This window comes from Microtus oregoni, unplaced genomic scaffold, assembly GCF_018167655.1.
Source record: "Microtus oregoni isolate MIOR12 unplaced genomic scaffold, Mior012 000008F_ref0000371, whole genome shotgun sequence".
NCBI lineage: Eukaryota > Metazoa > Chordata > Mammalia > Rodentia > Cricetidae > Microtus > Microtus oregoni.
In genome coordinates, this window is record NW_024543067.1 from 52,309,744 (window position 1) to 52,332,051 (window position 22,308).

At 43.6% G+C, this 22,308-nt stretch overlaps 1 protein-coding gene across 3 annotated transcripts in view; it reads right to left on the minus strand.

Moving 5' to 3' along the window:
• Stt3a (STT3 oligosaccharyltransferase complex catalytic subunit A) overlaps positions 1 to 10,575 on the minus strand; it is a 32,386-nt gene extending 21,811 nt beyond the window's left edge. The window contains exons 1-5 of one of the 3 annotated variants that reach the window (XM_041657102.1): positions 10,498 to 10,575; positions 7,925 to 8,051; positions 6,567 to 6,627; positions 1,827 to 1,948; positions 1,320 to 1,465 (exon numbers count right to left, since the gene is read on the minus strand). In XM_041657102.1, coding sequence (XP_041513036.1) covers positions 1,320 to 1,465; positions 1,827 to 1,948; positions 6,567 to 6,627; positions 7,925 to 8,012 — 417 coding nt within the window. In that variant the 5' untranslated portion in view covers positions 8,013 to 8,051; positions 10,498 to 10,575. Of the gene's footprint in view, positions 1 to 1,319; positions 1,466 to 1,826; positions 1,949 to 6,566; positions 6,628 to 7,924; positions 8,052 to 9,876; positions 9,897 to 10,401 lie in introns of those variants that run through there. The other 2 variants (XM_041657103.1, XM_041657104.1) reach the window with 2 other exon arrangements.
• Between the last annotated feature and the right edge of the window lie 11,733 nt (positions 10,576 to 22,308).

The window sequence follows — 22,308 nt, forward strand, 5'->3', positions numbered from 1 at the left end:
TTTTTTTTTGGTTTTTCGAGACAGGGTTTCTCTGTAGCTTTGGTGCCCATCCCGGAACTAGCTCTTGTAGACCAGGCTGGCCTCGAACTCACAGAGATCCGCCTGCCTCTGCCTCTGCCTCTGCCTCCCGAGTGCTGGGATTAAAGGCGTGCGCCACCACCGCCCGGCCTACATTATTTGACTTTAAAAGAAAACAAAGAACTGGGCATGACAGCAAACACATGTAATCCCAGCACTTAGAAAGCGAAGACACAATTCTGAGGCCAGCCTGGGCTCCAGAGGAAAATCCTATCTCAAAAACTCAACAAAAAAGTGACAATCTACCCAGATTGAGGAGACTGTAAAGTTGAGAGTTTACAAGCCAACCTTTCAGTATTCCCAGCTGCACCTGGCTTCTCAAGCCTTCCTACTAGTTTATCACCTCTCAGGTACCTCCCTAACACTACAGCCACAGAATAAGAATAGAGTGCAAAGAATCAAGATCAACAAGAAACCTGAAAACCTTAAAAAGGCAAACAGCTGCAAATGAAAATAAAGCACATATTCTCCACTAATTCGGTCAACAAATGTCTTTAGCCTCTAGCTCCCCACTATGTAGGAGTTTCCAATTTCCTTCAAAATCTAACAAGTCACCCTAATGGGATGCTCCTTAAGACTAAAGATATTCTAAAGAGGTGGTTTCTCAAACTTTCTAGTGCGACTCTTTAGTACAGTTCCTCACGTGACCAACCATAAAAATATTTTCATTGCAACTTCATAACTGTAATTTCACTACTGTTATAAATCATACTGTAGATATTTTTAGAGACAGAGGTTTGCCAAAAGGTCACAACCAACAGGTTCAGAACCTGTTTTAAAGGAAGTATTCCACCCTGCAGAAAGTAAACAACTCAAAACCTTCAGGAAGTTCCTAAAACAAACCAGATTGACTAGCCCCTGGCTCCCCATTTTATACAGACAGTAAGAACTGCTCAGAGACAAGTAGAGCAGCCTAGAAGAGTCTCAGACCTGCCAAGCTGCATGTAAGAGGCCCAAACAAACCAAAGCTGCTTGGAAGAGACACATTATCCAATCTGTCAAGCTGCTTGCAAGCCCTACAGTAAACTCTGGCATTCCAGCTTTTGTGAGATTTTGGAGGTATCCTTACCTTGGTCTGTCTTTGGTTCCATATCTGGGGTGAGTAGATGTTTGTACATCTCCCCTGTAAGTGTCACAACACTCCCTGACCTTCTAAGACTCTAGACTCCTCCAAGCCTCCAGCATCTACTACAGGCTCAACAACATTCACTCCCAAGCTTCCTGTCACTCAAATTCTTTACCTTGAGCTCTTTGGTAAGGTGGTATGTAACGATGGTGGTGAAGGAGGAGAAGAGAGGGGCCAAGAAAACACAGACGTTCCGAATGTCAATGGTGATATGGAAAAAATGGAGTACGTGGTAGATTGCAGCAGAGGTGATCATTAAGCCTGAAACAGGAAAAAGTAATCCCATTAGGTTGTCCTGGTAAGAAAATAAGAAGAAAAGGGTCAATCCAAATTTCACTAAAGTAACAGCACAGGTTTTTGACAAACCACTAGAAATACTATCATAGTAACTGTACTAAGTTTCTACATTTCTCTGTTAAGGATTCTATTCAGAATGTATAAGACATCCTCCCCTCCCCACATCTCCACTATCGCACACATGTTCTCCATAAGATCCACTTTGGGAATCTATAATCAGAATGAAATTACGAGTATTCTGAAATGAAGCCTGCAGAAATAAAGCTGTTTCACAGCATATAAACACAACACTGTCCTTACAAACAACAAATTCTGTCCCCCTCACCTGGATAAATTGTTCCTCCAATGATTCGACCCAAGGGGTACCAGGCCCGGTCATCAAACCAGTTATGAAATTTATAAAACCCTTCCTCAGCCAGAAACCGGGTAGTCCGATAATTAAAGTACCTAGAACAAGAAAGCAAGCACCATGTCCCCGGAATCTCTGTGCTCAAATGTGTTTTACTTACAAAGAGCTTGTTTTTCAGATTATGCTACTAAAGAACACAGCATTGTGTGAATAAATTTTATTACCAAAAAATGTTATGAAAATCATTTATACTAGCTTAAGTCTCTATTTCTGTTCAACACATGTATCAATTAAAGCAGTGCTTTTCTGTAGGAAATGAACTTGAAGTCTAATGTCCATACAAAGCATTCAAACAGGTTACTTCAGCAGGCTAGCTTGTGGTAGATAATAAAGTCAGCAAAAAAACTCAAGCACCCAGAAGACAAGACCTCTGATGCATGAGATTTGGCCCTTTTCAAGTGGTGAGAATACATTTTGTTCCTCTACCACACACAAGAGCACATGGACACTTCTTAAGTAATGAATATCTAGGGGCTGGAGAGATGGCTCAGAAGTTAAGAGCATTGTCTGCTCTTCCAAAGGTCCTGAGTTCAATTCCCAGCAACCACATGGTGGCTCACAACCATCTGTAATGGGGTCTGGTGCCCTCTTCTGGCCTGCAGGCATACACACAGACGGAATATTGTATACATAATAAATAAATATTTTTAAAAAAAAGTAATGAACATCTATAAAGATATTGGTATAACAGCATATGTAAGATGAGAAAAAATTTAACCCACATGATAACAAGAACTTCCTAATGAGTGTTTAAACTTAAATAAATGAGATTCACTCATGTTATTTCAAATGTCTGAACACCACCTACACTGAAGCAAACATACATTACATTACAAAGTACTGGACAAGAAATGTTAAGAAGCCGGGCGGTGGTGGCACACACCTTTAATCCCAGCACTCGGGAGGCAGAGGCAGGCGGGTCTCTGTGAGTTCGAGGCCAGCCTGGTCTACAAGAGCTAGTTCCAGGACAGGAACCAAAAGCTACGGAGAAACCCTGTCTTGAAAATCCAAAAAAAAGAAATGTTAAGAACTATACATGGAAAAACAGTTTTTTAGAACCAGGCTGTGTAAGCATTTCCCTAAATTAAAAGGAAGAGGATGTGGAGCAAAACCAAATAAATAAATGGGGTCTCCAACTATGGATGATGACTTCCTAGCCCACCTCCCTAGCCCTATTTTTCTCCTTGGTCAAGTTTTGATAGCTGAGGTGAGAGAAGCAGCAGATGGCATAAAGCTCTGTCTTCTGTTCCTCACACAGAAGTGTTATTTTGGTAATTGTCAGAGATACAGAAAAGATGAGAGTTCTAGAAGGCAGTCAGCATGTATCGTAATCATGTCCACTACCTACCAGTAGGAGGCAGACTAAGAAAGAGGAAGTCTAAATTAGTGGATTAGGGTCAAGCCCTTCGGGGATGATTCTTCCTTAGAAAAGGAATAGTCAAATCATTTGTACACTGTCTTACAGTTCTACTAGAAACAGACCCTTTGTTTTCCCTGATTAGCTCACCTCAATATTCGCCTATCTGGAGGGTCTAAGAATGAAGCTGTTTGATCAAGAAACAAAAGAAGGTTGTGGGCATGGTGGCATATACCTGTAACTCCAGCACTTGGGAGATGGAGGCAAAAGTATCAGGAATACAAAGTCATCATCGGCCAGCTACAGAGCAGATTAGAAGCTATCCTGTACTACACAAAAACCTCTCTCAAAAAATAAATAAAAAATAAAAAAAATAAAAATATTAAGGTTGTGCTTTCATTTCTGTTGCTATGATAAAATAGCACCATAACAAAAAAAAAAAGAGAGAGAGAGAGAGGTTTGAGGAAGGAAGAAGTAAAGAAATGACTTAATTATAATGTTTTTATTGCAAAACAAAAAAAAGTAATGTACTTAGATTAACACAAAAACAACATAAGGAAAAGGCAAGTATTTGTCTTACAATTCTAGGTTACAGTCCATGCTAGCAGAGAAGTTGAAACAGCTGGTCACATTCATAGTCAGCAGAGAAATAAATGAATTCATACAGGCCAGCCCGCCTGCCAGCCAGCCAGCCAGCCAGCCAGCCAACCTGCCTGCCTGCTCTTAGCTATCTTCTTCTTAAACTGTTCAGGACACTTGCCTAAGGAATGACTCCTCTTACAAAGGGGCTGAGTCTTCCTCCTTAACGATAAGACAATCCCCACAAATACGCCCACAAGCCAACCTGACCTAGACAGTTCACCGAGACTATCTCCCCAGGCCTGGTGTGGTGGCACACACTTTTTAGTTCCAGTGCTTAGGAAGCAGGAGGCAAGCAGATCTCTGAGTTTCAAGGCTAGCCTGGCCTACATACAGAGCTCCAGGACAGATAGGGTACAAAGAAAGACCCTGTCTCAAAAACACACACACAACAAAAGCCTCTTTTCTCAGGTGATTCTAGAGTGAAGTTGACATTCAAAGCTAACTAGCAGAGTAAATCTCACTTATGAGAAAAAAATGGAAAGTGGTTTCAGGGCTCCCCAAAAAAATATATGTGATACCTCCAAATTCTTTAAAATAGCTACACGAAACAAAATGACAAGTCTGTAAACCAAGTACAGGCCTGAACTCTTAAAGCAGTGTTACCAAATATGAATGCACTGTTTTTAAGAGTTCAGTAACTCAGCTGGGCGATGGTGATGCACACCTTTAATCCCAGCACTTGGGAGGCAGAGGCAGGCGGATCTCTGTGAGTTCAAGGTCAGCCTGGTCTACAAGAGCTAGTTCCAGGACAGGCTCCATAGCCACAGAGAAAACCTGTCTTGAAAATGCAAAAAAAAAAAAAAAAGAATTCAGTAACTCAAGAATCTATGACTCTGGTTTCTACATTTTTTCATAAGCCTCAACTTTAGTCAACACTGGCAACAACACAGTCTGTGAAATCAAACAAATGCACATTCAAATCTAGGTTCCCACCTAGTAAATGTGTAACTTTGGACAGTCCCAGTCTTCTCTTAAACAGAAAACAAAAAAAATTTTTAACAAAAAAAAAAAAAAATGTACCTGTATCTCAAAAGATAAAAAGAAAGGAAGAAAGGCACTTAGAAAATGTTAGGTCTAAAAACCAAAAACAAGTTTTATTTCTTTAGGGGAATGGGGGAGGTGGTGTCTCACCATATGTGTGGAGGGAGGAGAGAATTAACTCTTCCAGTCCACAGTGTGAGTTCGGGGGGGAGAGGGGGGTCTAACTCAATCCTAACAGCGTGCCTTTACCCACTGGGCCACATCACTGCCCCATTTCAGGGTTTATTGAAACACAGTCTTCCTACGTAGTCATAGATGGCCTAGTACTTACTACGTGCCCAGAGCTCTTTCAACTTTCCACAATCCTTTTGCTTCTTGGCTCCTAGAGTACTGAGGTTATGGGCATGCACCAGCACACCCAGCTAATGGTACTAGTACTACTGAGGGTTTCACCATGTCTTTTTCAATCTAATATTAGACTTTTTATTATGTGTTTATGTACGTGACTGAGGATGTCAGAGGCCTCAGGTGCCCTGAAGCTGGAGTTCCAAGTGGTAGTGAGCCATCTGACGGGGGGCTGGGCAGTAAACTTGGATCCTCTGCAAAAGCAGTATGCACGCTTAACCATAGAGCCATCTCTCCAGCCCCATGTTGTTTTTTGTTTGGTTTGGTGTTTTTGGTTTGGTTGGTTTGTTTGTTTTTGTTTTTTGAGATAGGATCTCACTCACTATATAATCTTGTAGGCTTAGCTAGCCTAGAACCCATTACATAAACCAGGCTGGTCTTGAACTCACAGAAATCCATCTGCTGGAATTAAAGAAATATGTCACCATGCCCAGACTTGTTTTTTATTCTTAATTTATTTTGATTTTTCCAATACCTTTTAGGTAGAAGCACACTATACAGTCCAAGATTATAGGCATTTGCCACAATACCCAGTTTTCATAGCTTTAATATTTTTAATGCCTTTGATTTAACAATAAGCCCAATTTCTACTATATAAATAAGTAGAAAAAGAAATTAAGCCCTCAAGCTCATGGCTTGTTGCTGTGGGACAATGGTCTATACCCTGTCAATTGTACTTTAATAAAACGCTGATTGGCCAATAGCCAGGCAGAAAGTACAGGTGGGGAGACAAGACCAGGAGAATTCTGGGAAGAGGAAATATTCAGTCTGCAGTTGTCACCCAGCCACAGAGGAGGCAAGATGAGAGGTCCTGGCTGATGATATAAGGTACCGTGCCACGAGGCTAGCACAGACAAGAATAATGGGTTAATGTACAGGCCAACCAGTTTATAATTGGTGTAGACCTCTGTGCGTTTCTTTGGGACTCAACAATGCGGGACTGGGTAGTACAAGAAACTCAATCACCAGCTTGTGATATTCTTTATAGTCTTTAATGTATTCCAGAACCCTTTCCCTGAATGCACATTCCTGCTCCTGATCAAAATGGAAAGCCATATTTCTCTTAGCCTAGTCAGACCTCAAGCAAGCAGGCATAACAACAGTCTATTGCATTTTTTGAGCTGACAAGACTCACTTGGAAAACTTGGAGTCTTCCTTTAAATGTACTGAAAATACACCTTCATTACTGATAACTGATTAGAATTTAAACACATATAAAACCCACAAATTTCAACACCTCCTGAAGGACATATCAGAGCAAAGGTACTCACGGATCAAACTCATGAATAACGCTTTCAAATCTCAGGACAGCAAAGAGACGAGTAGAAAATGCTGCAAAATCCAGTGAATGAATATTTTAGTTGGTAACATCCCATTAAAGAACAACAGAAGATAAACAGTGGCACTATGAAGAAGCTAAAATTATCTAGCACTGGAGTCACAGAGAGGGCAGAATAGTTTTTTTTTTTAATTTTTATGGTTTATTTAACTTTATTTTATGTGCATTGGTGTGAAGGTGTCAGATCCCCTGCAACTGGATCTTCAGACACTTGTGAGCTGCCATGTGGGTGCTGGGAATTGAACCCAGGTCCTCTTGAAGAGCAGTCAGTGCTCTTAACCACTGGGCCATCTCTCCAGCCCCCAGAATAGTTCTTAAATGAAGTCTCCATCCATTTCTCCCCACCTAGAAGGAACAAGTCTGACGAAACTATCTACATTTTTTTCACTTAACTATGTGTTGTATTACACAAAGCCTGAACAATCACATACACCTAATACCAAATTTGGCCATTTTTTACATATACTGACCCCTTTTGCATATACACACCTCCCTTACTTTAATCTTGGACCAAAAAAAGAGATATGTCAAGAAAGGATATACTTATTACTCATGAAGAGCTGGGAAAGGCTTAAAAACTCAATCCTCAAAAGGCTTTCAGAACTACTAAGGAGCTTAGATGGCAGCCCTCAGGAAGCTGAGGGAGTTGAGGCCCATCTGGGTAGAGAGCAAACTCCACGTCAAAGTTACTTTTCCTGCTGTTGTGATACATACCCTGACAAAACAGTGGAAGGGAGAATAGGTCTCTTTAGGCTCGTAGTTCAAGGGTGAGAGCACTAGGAGCACAGAGGGCAGTGGCAGAGCCCAGGGCAACACATCCTGCTGCATTCAATCAGGAAGAGGCCGCTTAGTGTTCTTCCCACTTTCTCCTTTTAATTCAGTTCAAGACCCCTGTCTACAGAAGGGCGTCATCCTTCCAACCCCAATAAACCCTAACCCATATAATGCCTGACCACATTGCCCTGGGCTGTCTCCTAGCGGATTCTAGATCCTGTCAAGTTGGCGATATTAACCATCACAGGCACAGAGATGAAGACAGTTTTTTTACAAAATTCAACACCCAACAGCTCCCACTTCCTTTCAGCCATTGAGAATACTAAAACCTAAAGAGCTTGCTTCCTGCTGTTCCTATGATCAATAGACCTAAGTTTTATATTTCTTGAGTTGGTATTCTACCAACAAGAAATGGTAAAAAGAACAGCAATCTGCTAAAAGAATGTCATGTTAATAAAATCCATTTTTAATTTTTTTCATCATTCCAACTCTAAGGAGAAGCACACACAGACTCACACAGCACAGCAGCCATCGACAGGATGAGAAGCTTCAGAAGTGTGTCCTGCTTCTCATAGGACAACCGCAAAAATCCAAGCTTAGTCATCTTGACATCAACGGGTGGTAACTGACGATATTCAAATAGCTAAAATGAGAAAAGTCAAGAACAAAGATATTAAGTACCCTGTATTTACTTAAGTTTACTTTAATCTTTTATGGTGGGAAAGAACCATAAAGGACAGATGAGCTCCAAAAACACCAGAGAAATTAGAGCTAATACTACTACCCAAGCTTTGACTAAAGATTGATGTACTAGCAAGAAAGCAAATACTATTAGGTTTATGTGTCAAGACTAAATAGGTAGGAGCAGGCTTGGTGGCACATGTCTTTAATCCCAGCACTCAGGAGGCAGAGGCAGGCCAGTATGATCTACACACCCAAGTTGTAGGCCAGTCAGGGTTACCTGATAACCTAGTGATGCTGTCTCCCCTGCCAAAAATGACTAAAAATGAGTAATCATACTACTCAATATATCTATAAACCCAGACTCAATCCCTACTCAAGAGACTGAGGCAGAAGGATCAAAAGCTCCAGACCAGACTAACCAGTTTAGTGAGTCTATCTCAAAACATAAATCTTTAAAAGGGTTTCCCATGTAATTCAACAACATGGCATTTGCCTAAAAGGCAAAAATGCCTCGGGTTTCCATGTTCTGTTAAAAAAAAGAAAAAAAAAAAGAATTCTACCCGAATCCTGTTTCTACTTCCACAGCTACAAAGTACACAGCACAACTGTCAAAAGTATGACATGAGAATCAAGCAGAAAAGGGGAAAAGGGGGGCAGAAGCATGAAAAAAATAAAAAGATGGAAAAGCCAAACAAAAAAGTTTTTTTTTTAAAGAAAAAAAAGCATTCGTGAAAATGAGTGATGGGGGCGGGGGCACACCACAAGTCAGGTATGCTTAGCTTGTGTCCATACTCCCAACACTGTGATGCTGAGGATCGTTGTGCAATTGAGTTCAGCCTGGATACAAAGTTAAGTTCTAGGTCAGTCTGGGTTAGAATGAGAACCTGTCACTAAAAGAGTAAGGGGGTGGGACTGGAGCTGAGGGAAGTAGGGAAGGTGGAGACCTACAGAAGTGAAAGTAGAAAAACTAGAAGTCATCACTGATTGGACATGATTTCCGGCCTTAAAGTCCAAGCCTCAACTGACTGGCTACAAATACCTCCAAGCTTTTTTCTATTCCAAATCCCAGTGTGGATGCTTCCTCGCCAGCTAAAGTACAGGCTGATCACGAATACAAGTGCAAGCCGTGCACTCAAGAAGAAGCATCCTCAGTGCACTGTCTTTCCATCTTCCTAATGCACACTCTATTGCTCAGATCTGTTTCCCTGTCTGACAACCGTGTTTCAAGGCCTCTCTGTGATGACCCTGATGATTTAAACAACTCAGGGACAGCTCAGAGCACCAGGTAATAATCTAGAGGGAAAATATATTTTTTTTTCTTCTGAACCAGAATAAAATGTGGAAGCGGTAGTAAAGGAAACAATCTAAAGGCAGTTCAGGATGGTACTTAGGTACAGACAATAGTTGTGTTAAGGACTAAGGGACAAAGAATGCAACAACAGAGAATATTTTTGCACTGTTGAGAACTATGGTGGGGGGTAGGAAAACTGCATTACTTGTTCCTTTTTTACTGGAGGAAAAAAAAATGTTAGGAAAGGGTAACACCGGACTATCTGGAAAATACGAAGAATCACAATGCGAAGTCAAGCATCTTTTCTTTAATTAACTGTCCCAGAAGAGCAGTTTGGGCTAGTGTGTTTAATCATAATTCCAAAGGGAAGGCTTTCCCTTAACTATCTCCGGGGAGTGAACAACTCTAGTCCCATCTCTTGGGCTTGTATCTGTTCTCCCGAGATAGTTCAAACGGAAACAAAACACCTCGGAGCTGACAAGGATCCACACACCTGCCAAGTCAGCAGAGGAAGCGAGAGCGCTAAAACCTGGACTTGAAGACCGAGTAAAGGCAGCTAGCCATTCAAAGCCGAGTATTGAGAGTTTTCATCCTGTTCTCTGGTAATTTCCACACGCCGACAGGGCACAGAAAAGGGAAAAACGCTTTTCGTATCCGCCCAGCATCTCTCTGCTTCGCAGCCGTGCATGAAAGCCTTGGCATCCTGACCCACCCCAGTTCTGGGTTCCAGGGCTGCAGCCTCGGCGGCCCGGTTTTCCTACACGCGTTTCCACGGCCTCCTGCACCCTCTGACCGAGCTGACCCCCCCAGACCCCGACCCCAACATCTCAGCACGCTCCGCAAGGCCCCTCCAAGCCAGCCCCTTAGATTTCACGTCCCACGCCCACGCTGCCGGAGCGCAGCGCCCTGCCGAGACCCCTCCTCTGACGGTCCGGTGCTCCGGTGCCCTGAGGTCCCTCCCCACACCACCCTACACGCCCCCTCCTCTGCAAGGCCGCGGACAGGCTCTGCTCCCCACCGTTACAGGCCGGCCTGCAGCGCCTCGTCCGGGCCCGCCATCACCCTGCACTGCGCCTGCTGCTAATCTTCCAGCACTGCCCTAGGCCCTCCTCACCCAGCGGATGCTCTTCAGGAATCCACTCGGCTCCCCCTGCCATCCGTCAGTGGCGCACCCAACCCTGACAGCAGTTAAGACCCGCCTCCCTGCTCGCTCCGAATTGGCTGGGCCAGGCCGATGACTACTTCAGGGGGAGCGATAGGATGATCATCCTGTCTGTCATTCCGAAGGCGTAGACCAAGCCGGACTTCCATTCTCTGAGTGGTCAAGCTAGCTATCACTCAGCCAATTTAGAGGCGTGACTATAAGAGCCCGCCGAGCTGTGATAGGCCGGCGCAGGGGAGCGGCGGCGCGGAAAGAGCGTGCTCTGAGCAGTTTGGTTGAGAACCGAGGAGTGACGTGTCGGTCTGCGGACTAAGCAGGGGTTGCAGTGGGAAGGAGCGGCCGCCGTACCCCCAGCCACATGACCAGAAGCGGAAACACGCAGCGAAAGCGCCGCTCGCTCCACGTCCGGAGAGGTTGAATTGCGGAGCCGCTTGGTTTTAAGGTAGAAATGGCCCGTTACCTAGTAAACGGTTCAAGGAGAGGAGAGAAGACTGCCCTACCTGTTATGAAGACTCGCAGGCTTGAGCTCCAGATCCCGGCTTTGTCTGCTAATAAGCCCAGGAATGGTTTTTGACTCTGTTCTAGTAACTTCGATAGAGGCTTTTCACTGTCTTCAGGCCTGACTCTGTGAAAGTCCCTACTAGGCTTAAAGGTCTGTTAGAACCGCCCGTGCCGCTGAGCCAGCGATGGCCTGCAGAAATCATTGCAAACCCTGCAGCGGCTCTTGGCAATCAGCGGGCAGCCTTGCTTTGTAGGTTTGATCCTTCGCCGGCTCAAACGTGCGAGAGTGAGCAGCTTTCTTTCCTCCCCGACCCTCCGAGAACGTTGCTGAGCGCAGTTTCAGCAGCCAAAAGCCTATCTTTCCGACATAAACATATATACATGGATGTACGAGCATGTCCACATCTTACATACCTCAGACCGAAGGCTACCCAAAAGATCAGATCATCGGGACACCGTTCACATATAGTGCCAGTGATGCTCGCTGACTTTTCTTTTACTCTCCAATGACGGGAACCATCAAGCAATGTATTGAAGTCAGTGCTTTGCACTACTGTTTCCTCAAAGTTCTCATGACCAGTTTTACCCAACTCCGTAGCTCTCTTTTGTTTTTATGTTAAATATTTCATCCAGTTTTATTTTAGCAAGAACAACAGTAAAGCACATATTTGTGATGGCGACATTCCTAAATTAGCCTGAGGCAGGAAGAGCTGAATTCCAGGCATCTTTTCCGATGGAGATCATAAGCATAAAGACTTTCCATGCCTTCAAATGCGTGTGTCTTCAAAACAGCTTAATTTCTAACACGGAAAGATTATTTCTCACAGTTCTAGAGCCTGGGAAACACAAGATCACAGTGCCTGAATCTGTCATATGGTGGGAGATCGCCTCAGAATTTTTTTATCTTTGAAAAAAAACAAAATGCTCAAGCCAGTGATACGGCTTGATGGGTAAAGACAGTTGCACCTTGCCATGCCAACCTTCCGATCTGAGTTAGATCCCCAGGACCCACGAAAGGCGGCAGAAGAGAAGTGACCACACCTCCACCCTGGCATGTATGTGCACGCTTTGAGGGCACACACAGGGTAATAATAATACCATTTTTAAAGAATGCTGACCTAAGCATGGTGGAAGGCCGGCCATCGAAGCTAGTTCAAAGCCATCCTGTGCATTTCATGAGACCTTGTCTCAAATAGTAAACAGAGACCAGATGATGTAATTCAGTGGTGGAACGCTTGCCTGTCACACATAAGACCCTAGATTAAATCTCTCATAACAGAGGTAGAAAAGAGAAGCTTTTTTAAAAATTAATTTTTTTTTAATAAAAAAGGTAGCACCTCAAAAAATGTTCCTTCTTTGGAGCCCCTGCCACTCAGGAGTTTTTTCCTTTTCATAAGTCTACATTCACCCTGAAGGGAATAAAAGAATATTGAGGGGAAAATATAGAGATTATTGAAAGCTGGTTTTTTTTTCTTTAACAAGTTTGTAAAAGGCACTACATTTAACTTTCTAAGTTATGTCCTCGTTTTTTGGAGTAAAATTCCTACTAATAAAGAGAGACTGGACAAGGTGGGGAGCAGAGTGGGAGATTTCTATGAGTTGAAGGCCAGTAAGAATCACTTGAGACCTGTCTCCTCTCAAAAACAAAAAGAGCAGGATGCGTTTGTTATACCAGACTAGTTGATGACAATTATAGCTAATCTATAAATATCAGAAAAGTCAGGGAATCTAATTTGCACAAAATTTTATTCTAACTCAACACAGAGAAAAGGAAAACTACAATAAGTCAGCCTACAGATTACACATGAATTCAGTTCTGAGATGGTGGTTTTAGAAAATGATTTTACTATTCCATCAGTTATTAAAATGTTTGGCAACACTACTCGCAATAACTTAGTGAATCAGCCTAAGTGCCTGCCAACAGATAAATGGGCAAAGAAAAGACATACATATACATACTACGCTGGCTAATTTTATGCCAGCTTGACACAAGCTAAAGTTATCTGAAAGGGGGGAACCTCAGTTGGAAAATGCCTCCAAAAGATCAAGTAGTAGGTAAGCCTGTAGGACATTTTCTTAAGTAATGATTGCTGTGGGAGGGCCCAGGCGTTGCGAGTGGTGCCATCCTGTGATTTGGGTTCTCTAAGAAAGCAGGCTGAGCAGAGCCATAGGGAGCAAGCCAGTGAGCAGCACTCCTTCATAGCCTCTGCATCAGCTCCTGCCTCCAAGCTCCTGTCTTGTTTGAGTTTCTGTCCTGACTTCCTTCTGCGCAAGTGTAAGCTTATGAACCCTTTCCTATCCAAGTTGCTTTGGTCAGGGTGTTTAATCACAGCAATGGTAATCCTAAGGAGGACAAACACAACGAAGCATTGTAAGAATGAAGTCCGGGGGGCGGGGGGGGGGGGCGGGAATGAAGTCCTGTTGTTTGCAGGAACATTAATAGAACTGGATGACATCATGTTAAATAAAGCAAGCCAGTCACAGAAAGGCAAGCATTGCATGTGCTCTCCTATGTGGTAACTTTAAAAGTGCAGGCAGTGGTGCTGGAGAGATGGCTTGTCAGCTAAGGTGTGCATTAATCTTGGAAAGGACACAAGTTTGATTCCCAGTACCCACTTAAATGTTACTTTCAGCTGCTTGTAACTCCAGCTATGTGGGACCTGATAGTCACTGAAGGCACTTCACTCAAGGGCACATACCCCACACACAAGTACATGCATCCAAATAATTACTAATACTTTATAAGGATGAGAGGTTAAAAGGATGTGAGAATATTCTCTGTAGACAATGCACATGTATGGAGATACCATAGTGAACCCCATCAATTCATATTACTGTGTATAATATAAATTAAAAATATAATAGAAACTGCAAAATCATGTTATGCAGGAGTTAAGACTTTCACATAGAGCTGTCTTTTCTGAAATGTATGTTTACATTTTTAATTTTAAAAATAATTTGCTGTGTATATGTGTGTATGGTGACACATGCCATGACATGTATATAGAGGTCAGAGGACAACTTGAGGAATCATTTCTTACTATACGAGGATCAAACTCACGTTATCTGCTGAGCCATCATCTTGTTGGCCCTTAACTTTCTGTCCATGACCAAAACAAAAAACAAAACAAAAATTATGTTAATCAACTTAAAAGAAGGAAAGGCTTAAATAAGCTCATCACTTGTCACTGTTATTTTGGTTCATGCTGGCACAGCGTTACCATGGAAAGAGTCCAACGTACAGACCTGTTCACTTCATAGCAGCTGAGAAAGAGGAACAAGAGACTGGGGCTCTAGTATTCCCTTTGAAGGCACACTCCTAGTCACCCAAATTACTTCCACTAGTGTTCTGAGATATCTGATTACACTGTAAGTATACATCATCAAACTGGTTTAATTAAAGCTGAATGACCAATAGCTAGGCAGGATTTCTAGGCACAGAGGATGCTGGGAAGAAAGGGGAGTCACCAGCCACACACAGAGAAAGCAGGACATGCAGGAGAAGTAACAGCTATGTGCCACATGGTATGATGTAAATTAATAGAAATGGCTTAGTTTAAGTAATAAGAACTAGTTAGAAACACGCCTAATCCATAGGCAGATCTTTTGTAATTAATTAGTAAGAAGTCTTTTGTGTCATTTGTTTGGGAGCTGGCTGGTGGGTCAGAGAAAGACTTGCTACACGCTAGGCTCTACCTATTAAAGGTTCCTCCATTTCCTAAGTGTCATGGGCTGGGAACTAAACTTTCAGTTCTTATATTAAAAATACTTATGTATATCTTTGGGGGATATTTAAAATTCAAACTTCACTGCCCTTAGTGTGTAAATCAATGGTAGAACAGTTGCTTAGCATGTATGAGGCCCTTCCAGCATCTGATCCCTAGAACTGGAGAGAAGGAAGGAACTTACATATAGCACTGTCATTGATGAAAAGATATGCAGGGTCCCTGAAACGTCTCTGTAAACGTACTTGCTGTGAAAGCCTGAGTTACCAACAAAACTTCTGGTTGCAGTGGCCTACATATGTAATACCAGAGTTCCTCTGGGGGAAAAAATGGGACTTGGGAAATAAACAAGGGAATCGTCTAAAAATCTCAAAACCAGATAGCCATGGAGTACACAGCAAAGCAACAGAAACAAGACAGACCCTGCCTCAAAACAAGGTAGAAGGCAAGAACTAATTTCTGAAGAATGTGCTCTAACCTCCATATACTGGCCGCACACACCCCTTAAGCTGCTCTGCTCCATGTGTATGATGCCTTCTGGAAAACTGGGCACAGAAACCTCTGTGTTTCAGAGCTATATTATTGAGATTTCTCCATCCCCTCTTTTATTTTGGGGAGGTGGAATGGTTTTGTTGTTCTTTGGGAATTTGGTTTTCTTTCAGAAGGTTTTTTTAAATTTTTATTTTATGTATAGAATGTTTGCCTGTTGGGGTGTGTGTGCACTACATGAATGCTCAGTGTCCATGAAGCTAGAAGATAGGATTGTGTCTTCTTGAACTGGAGTTACAGATGATTATGAGTCGCCATGTGGGGGGGTAGGAACTGAACCTGGGCTCTCTACACAACCAGCAAGTGCTCTTAACAACTGGGCCATTTCGCTGGTTTACTTTTGTCTTTCCGTGACAGCTTAATGTCGTCAGAGTTGTAGAACTCAATGTGTAGGTGAGAAAGCCTGCCTGCACTTCACAAGTGCTGGGATGACAAGTGTGTGTCACTTTGCCTGTTGGTGTACTTACCGATTGCACTGCCGTTTCATGCTGGTTGGCTGTTTTAATATGGTGTCTTTGGGGATTTTTTTTTTTCATTTTTATGAACTCTTTTTCAACTAACTTATTCAGAAAGTCTGAATTTGGAAATTACAAAATATAAAAGAAAAAGCAAACAATACATTCACATGTTTGAAAATGCCTATATTTTGTTCTGAATAGCATGCATTTAGAATTTTATGAACACACGTGGCAGCAAAAAAGCGGGAGTTGGAGGCTAGTGACGAAGTTAAGGTCTAGGCTCAGCTACATGAGATCTTGTCTCAAAAAAGCCAAATGGAGGGAGGGGATGGATATCATCAAAATTCATTATATACATGTATGAAATTCTAAATCTAAAATATTTTGAAAAGAACATACCCCCAAACAGTTTTGGGAATAAAGTCAGCATTCTCCCCCTTTGTTCCCTAGCTCTCCCCTCCCTCCCTCTCATAATAGACTATTTTCCAGGCATTTTGGCTTTATTTTCAGTTATCCAGTGTGCTCTTGAGAAAGAAACCTGGTGACTGAGTCATCCTTAGTAATCTCACTTTTCCTTTTATTTTTCCTGCTTAGACTTTTTGTCTGACTCCAAATGCTAGTATTGGATCCTGGGATAATTTTACACATTTCAATTTTTCTGAAGTTTGTTGGAGAAATGTTGGTTCTCTCCGTTCTTGGATACCACAACTCTTATTTAAAATTTTCCATGTTTTAACTTTTTGTTGATTCTTTGTAGATTTCACATCATGCACCCCAAACCCACACATCTCCCAGTCTCTTCATATCTTCCCTATGCCCTTCCATCCTCACCCAATAAAATTTTAAACATTTTTTAAAATCTTGTTACGGAAGTGTAGTGTACCACAGTGATCACAGAGTATACCCTTAGTCCATACATCTTTACTTGTAAATGTTCATTGCAGTGTCATTGGTACGGCTCGAGGCCTCTGGCTTCTGCTACACTTCAATACTGGATCCTCACTGGGAGTCCTCTTGGCTATCCTCTTGTTGCCCTCTGTTGTGGAGAACTTGCAGTTTTGGATCTGCAGGACTGGTCCCTTCACATGCTGCAGCAGTTCATAGACTGGGTGGATGGGGGGGGGCCAACTCATAAACCTGGATCTGGACCTGGGTGGTAGCTGAGTTAGTCAGCTCACCAATTCTCTGCCAGCTCTTTGGCATCTCCATCACCAGGGAGGTTCTCCAGTACCACCCATCATCCACTGCCTTGGGCCAGGTCACCCATGTCCTGCCAACATGATCAGTTCTACTGTCCTGCCCAGGAGAGGTGCAGTGCAGGGCCCATTCTAAGTCCTGTAGCTAGTGAGGGGCAGGACCAGCTCCCCCACAGCAGGCAAGTAGCAGGGGGAAGGGCATCTAGCCCAAGACAGAACCCTTGGGGCCAGCCCACCTGCTCCTAGGACAGGTGCTGCAGGGCCTGCTCTCCCAAGTGCTACAGCCTGTAGAGGGTGAGGCCAACCCTTGAATATCACGGCCCCAGGTGGCAGTTCAGACCAGGGACATCGACATGGCCTTTGGTGGTAACATGGGCCATGGACATCAACAGACTGCTGTCACTGCATGGCAATGGACCCAGACCCAGACAGGGGCAGCATTAGCCAAGGCTTCACCATGGCCTCAGGTGGCTTTGCACGGTACCCACATCAGGCTGTTCCTCTCTACCCTCGAATGTCCAGATCCTCTTCTCTTCATAGTATGCAAGCTGTTCCACTTCTCTCTCCCGTCTCTCCACCCCATTCTTGCAGACCTGCTGTGCATGGGCCACACATTTGGGTGGGGTCTCTAGGTGTCTTTTTTTTTTTTTTGGTTTTTTGAGACAGGGTTTCTCTATGGCTTTGGAGCCTGTCCTGGAACTAGCTCTGTAGACCAGGCTGGTCTCAAACTCACAGAGATCTGCCTGCCTCTGCCTCCCGAGTGCTAGGGTTAAAGGCATGCACCACCATCGCCCGGCTGTAGGTGTCTTCTTTCTACCCACTGGTGGAGTGCAGGACCTCTGGGTTTTTTCAAGGGTTTCTCTAACACAGCATGCAAACTGCTCTCCTACCCCCTATTTGCTAGCTTCTTTCTTTCCTATCACTCTGCTTACTCCCCACTGCACCCCACTGCACTCAGGCAGGCACGGGGCAGAGGTGGTATTGTCGTTGTGCTTCCTGACATGCCTGGACCCTTTGTGGACACCCCCCCCATCCGCTGTGTTGTCTAGGTTCTTCTTGGCATTCAGGATCTGTTTCTCGATGATGGTGCCTGCTGCTCTCTCTCACCTTTCTTCACAGCCTCCTGTTGTCTGAGGTTTCTGTCCTGCCCAGTTCCAGCAGTCGTTAAGTCCCAAAGAAGTCACACAGAGGCCGGGCAGTGGTGGCGCAGGCCTTTAATCCCAGCACTCGGGAGGCAGAGGCAGGCGGATCTCTGTGAGTTCGAGGCCAGCCTGGTCTACAAGAGCTAGTGCCAGGACAGGCTCCAAAGCTACAGAGAAACCCTGTCTCGAAAAAAACCTTAAAAAAAAAAAGTCACACAGAGGTCTACATTAGTTATAAACTGATTGGCCCATTAGCTCAGCTTCTTATTAACTCATATTAGCCCATTATTCTTGTCGATGCTAGCCATGTGACTCAGTACCTTATTCAGTGGGGAAGTCACATCTTACTTCTTCTGTGGCTGGGTCACGACTGCAGACTAGGACTTCTAAAATTCTCCCATTCTACTTTCTGCCTGGCTACTAGCCAATCAGCATTTATTTAAAATATAATTGACAGAACAGAATAAAGACCATTGTCCCACACCAGCCTCCTCTTTTCAAAGTGATCCTCTCAGTCCCACTGGAGGAAGGGCGGAATGCTCACTGGGAAGAGATCGGGCCCTGGTCCCTGGCCGTGGCTACCGCCACCACAGCTGCCAATGAGGGTCCAGAGCATGACAGTCAGGCCACTGCAGTCACCAGCGCCATCTTGATTCCCCCCATCTTTTCTTTTCTTTTTTAATTTATTTATTTATTATGTATACAATCTTCTGTGTATATGCCTACAGGCCAGAAGAGGGCACCAGACCTCATTAAAGATGGTTGTGAGCCACCTTGTGGTTGCTGGGAATTGAACTCAGGACCTCTGGAATAGCAGGCAATGCTCTTAACCGCTGAGCCATCTCTCCAGCCCCCGCCCCCTCATCTTTTAAGTCTGAAATTTCCCCCACTTTTATTGTGACACAATTTAACCTCAGTACCACCTTTTTTTTTTTTTTAGTTTTTATCATTATCGTGTGCATATATATGCACTTGAGCGCAGGTGCCTATGAAATCTAGAAGAGGTCAAATTCTTTAGAACTGAAGTTACAGATGGTTTTGAGTCACCTAACATGGATGCTAGGAGCCCAACTAGAGTTTTCTGTAGGAACATTATGTGCTCTTGCGTGATAAGCCATCTCTCCCTCAGTACCACTTTTGTTGTTTTGTAGCTCTGACTGGCCTGGAACTCATTATGTAGGCCTAGAACTAGTAGATTCACCTGCCTCTACTTTTTTTTTTTTTTTTTTTTTGGTTTTTCGAGATAGGGTTTCTCTGTGGCTTTGGAGCCTGTCCTGGAACTAGCTCTATAGACCAGGCTGGTCTCGAACTCACAGAGATCCGCCTACCTCTGCCTCCCGAGTGCTGGGATTAAAGGCGTGCGCCACCATCGCCCGGCCTGCCTCTACTTCTTAAGTACTTTTAGGCACGCACCACAATGCCCCACTTCAGTACCAATTTTTGTTTGTTTTGTGTTGAGTACTCGTGGGATTTGCTGGAACTTCTCAGGGATCACGCGAGACACGGCGGCGGCATAATCAGCGGCGTGTAGGCCTCCCATGGAAGTGTTTGTTTTGTTATTGTGTTTTTCAAGACAGGGTAGCTCTGGTGCCTGCCCTGGAACTAGCTCCTGTAGACCAGGCTGGCCTAGAATTCACAGAGATCTGCCCGTCTCTGCCTCCCAAGTGCTAGGATTAAAGGCGTGCGCCACCACCACTCGACCAGTTTAGAATTCTGTTTCGAGAATCACTTGTAACTCCACGACCATGTGTTCCATTGTTTATCCACTTGTCTCCCTCAATGCAGTAGCTGGTCCAGGGAGGGTGGTAATCTTACTTGATTCACCAGCACTCTACAAATATCTGACAGAGAAGGTGCTCAAGTACTTGTTACATAATTAGATCAGCTTTCTCTCTCCTAATTGTTTCTGGTCTGTGCAGTCACCTTAAGGCCCGGCAAAAACATCCCACTGATGTTACAAAGTGTTGACACTGACCTCAGACAGGCTTCATTTGTCTTCTGTTGATCACAGAGCATATCCAGATTTTATTAATGAGCAAATTTTCACCCTGTTGAGGAACTGAAGTGGATGGAGTAGCAAAACAATCTCAGTGATAGAGGTTAATAAGAAGCGAGCTGAATGTACTCCTGCTCTAACCAGAAAGTAATGTGTAAGCTTAGTTGGAAGAAAGAGTAAACAGTGATCAGACCACCATAGCTTCCCTTTTTTTCCTCCACAGACACCATCTTTTTACAAACTGACATCCAGTAGCTGCCCAGTTTTTTTTTTTTTTTTTTTTGTTTAGACAAGGTCTTACTCTTACTCTAGAATGCTGGGATTACAGACAAGAGTCACCATACCCACTTCCTACTGACAACCTGGAACAAATTCAACTTTATCCCCTATGTTAGCCTCTATTAAGGGAAGAGCAGTTAACAGAAATGATGGCACAAATCTGTCCTAACTGCATTTCTCATGGAGCTAGAGGCATCTAACATCTACAAGGCCCTGGGTTCAATCTCAGTTCTGCAAATAACGTTTCCAGCAGGCATCTGAAGTACCTACTTTCTGACTCTTTAAAAGTTGCTGCAATAGGCTGGGTATATGGCTCGTTATAGAGCTCTTACCTAACATAAAAGAAATGTCCTGGGCTCAATCCCCAATACCATAAAACAGTTGCTGTAACAGACATCTGGATTCTACAGAAAATAAAAAAGAACAGTACTGGGGACTAGAGATATTCAAAGGACACATTTTCTGTTCCCAACCATGAAGAGTGGCTCATGGTTGCCTGTAGCTCTCACTCCAGAAGCTGACTCCCTTTTCTGGCCTCTGCAGGCACCCAGACATATGTGGCGTACATTCACACAAACATACACAGACCTTCAAAACGGGGGGTGGATTTTTTTTTTTTGAATTTTTCGAGACAGGGTTTCTCCGTAGCTTTTTGGTTCCTGTCCTGGAACTAGCTCTTGTAGACAAGGCTGGCCTCGAACTCAAAGATCCGCCTGCCTCTGCCTCCCGAGTGCTGGGATTAATGGCGTGCGCCACCACCGCCCGGCTGGATTAGTGTTTTTGAATCACATTTGCCTACTCAGGTCAACTTGATTTTAGGCTTTTGGGGTTTTTTTGTTGTTGTTGTTTAAACAGAACATGTTTTTGGTACATGAGAATCAGTACCACTGAGCTAACTCACAGGCCTGTGATATCTATTTACACACACTCTTTCTCTCTTTGGTGAGTAACTCAAGCCTTATTGGTTGCATTATTAAAATAAGGTAGGGCTGGGTGAGTAAAAGGCTGGGCAGCTCAGCAGGGAAAGGTACTTGATAGACGTGAGTTTGATTTTAGAACTAAGGCCAGGAGAAAAACGACTTCTGAAAAGTTGTACTGTGACTGCCACACATGCCATAGTTGCAAACACGTGTGCACATGCATTCTCTTTTTTAATCTCAAGTAGATAGGTGCCCTGTGTTTGGTTGCTAATTACTAGTTTGCCACTGTGACCTTGGCAAAAACAGCCTAGTGTCCCTTTGACTCCAGTTTCCTATACACTACCCAGTGCCCATGCTCTAGTGAAGAAGAAAGGTTCACACTATACTTTGGTGTGGGCATGTGAGTGGATACCTAAAACCACAGAAGCAGAAGACAGAAACAGAAGGACGCTGCTGTAAGTTCAAGGTCAGCATGGTCAAGGGTTTCAGACTAGCAAGGCCTACACACTGAGACCCAGTGGGCATCTTGCCAAGCGAAATGACTAAGAGGGCAGGTTATTTGCTAAGCAATCCTGAAGACCTGAGTTCAATCCGCAGAACCTACATAAACATGGAATGACAAAACAAACTCCACAAGTTCTTCTCTGACATCCATGCATGTACCATGGCAAGAACTACTTTCCCGCAGAAGTGATAATAAAAATTTAGAAACAATAAAAATGTGTGTGCATTCTTTGAAAGTGTTACCCAATTTCTATTGCAAATATGCTTAATTGAGCCTTCACACTAATTTGGCATCAAGACAAATCTTCACTTTTTGTTGTTGTTGTTATTGGCTTTACTGAGAACATTTTTCTTTTGAGGCCTATCTCAGCCAGGCCAGATTGGCTTTCAACTTGTTCTATAGCAGAGGATAACCTTAAACTCCTGTTCTTTCTGCCTCCGCCTCCCGAGTGGTAGTATAGCTATATACCACCACACATGGCTACTGGATACT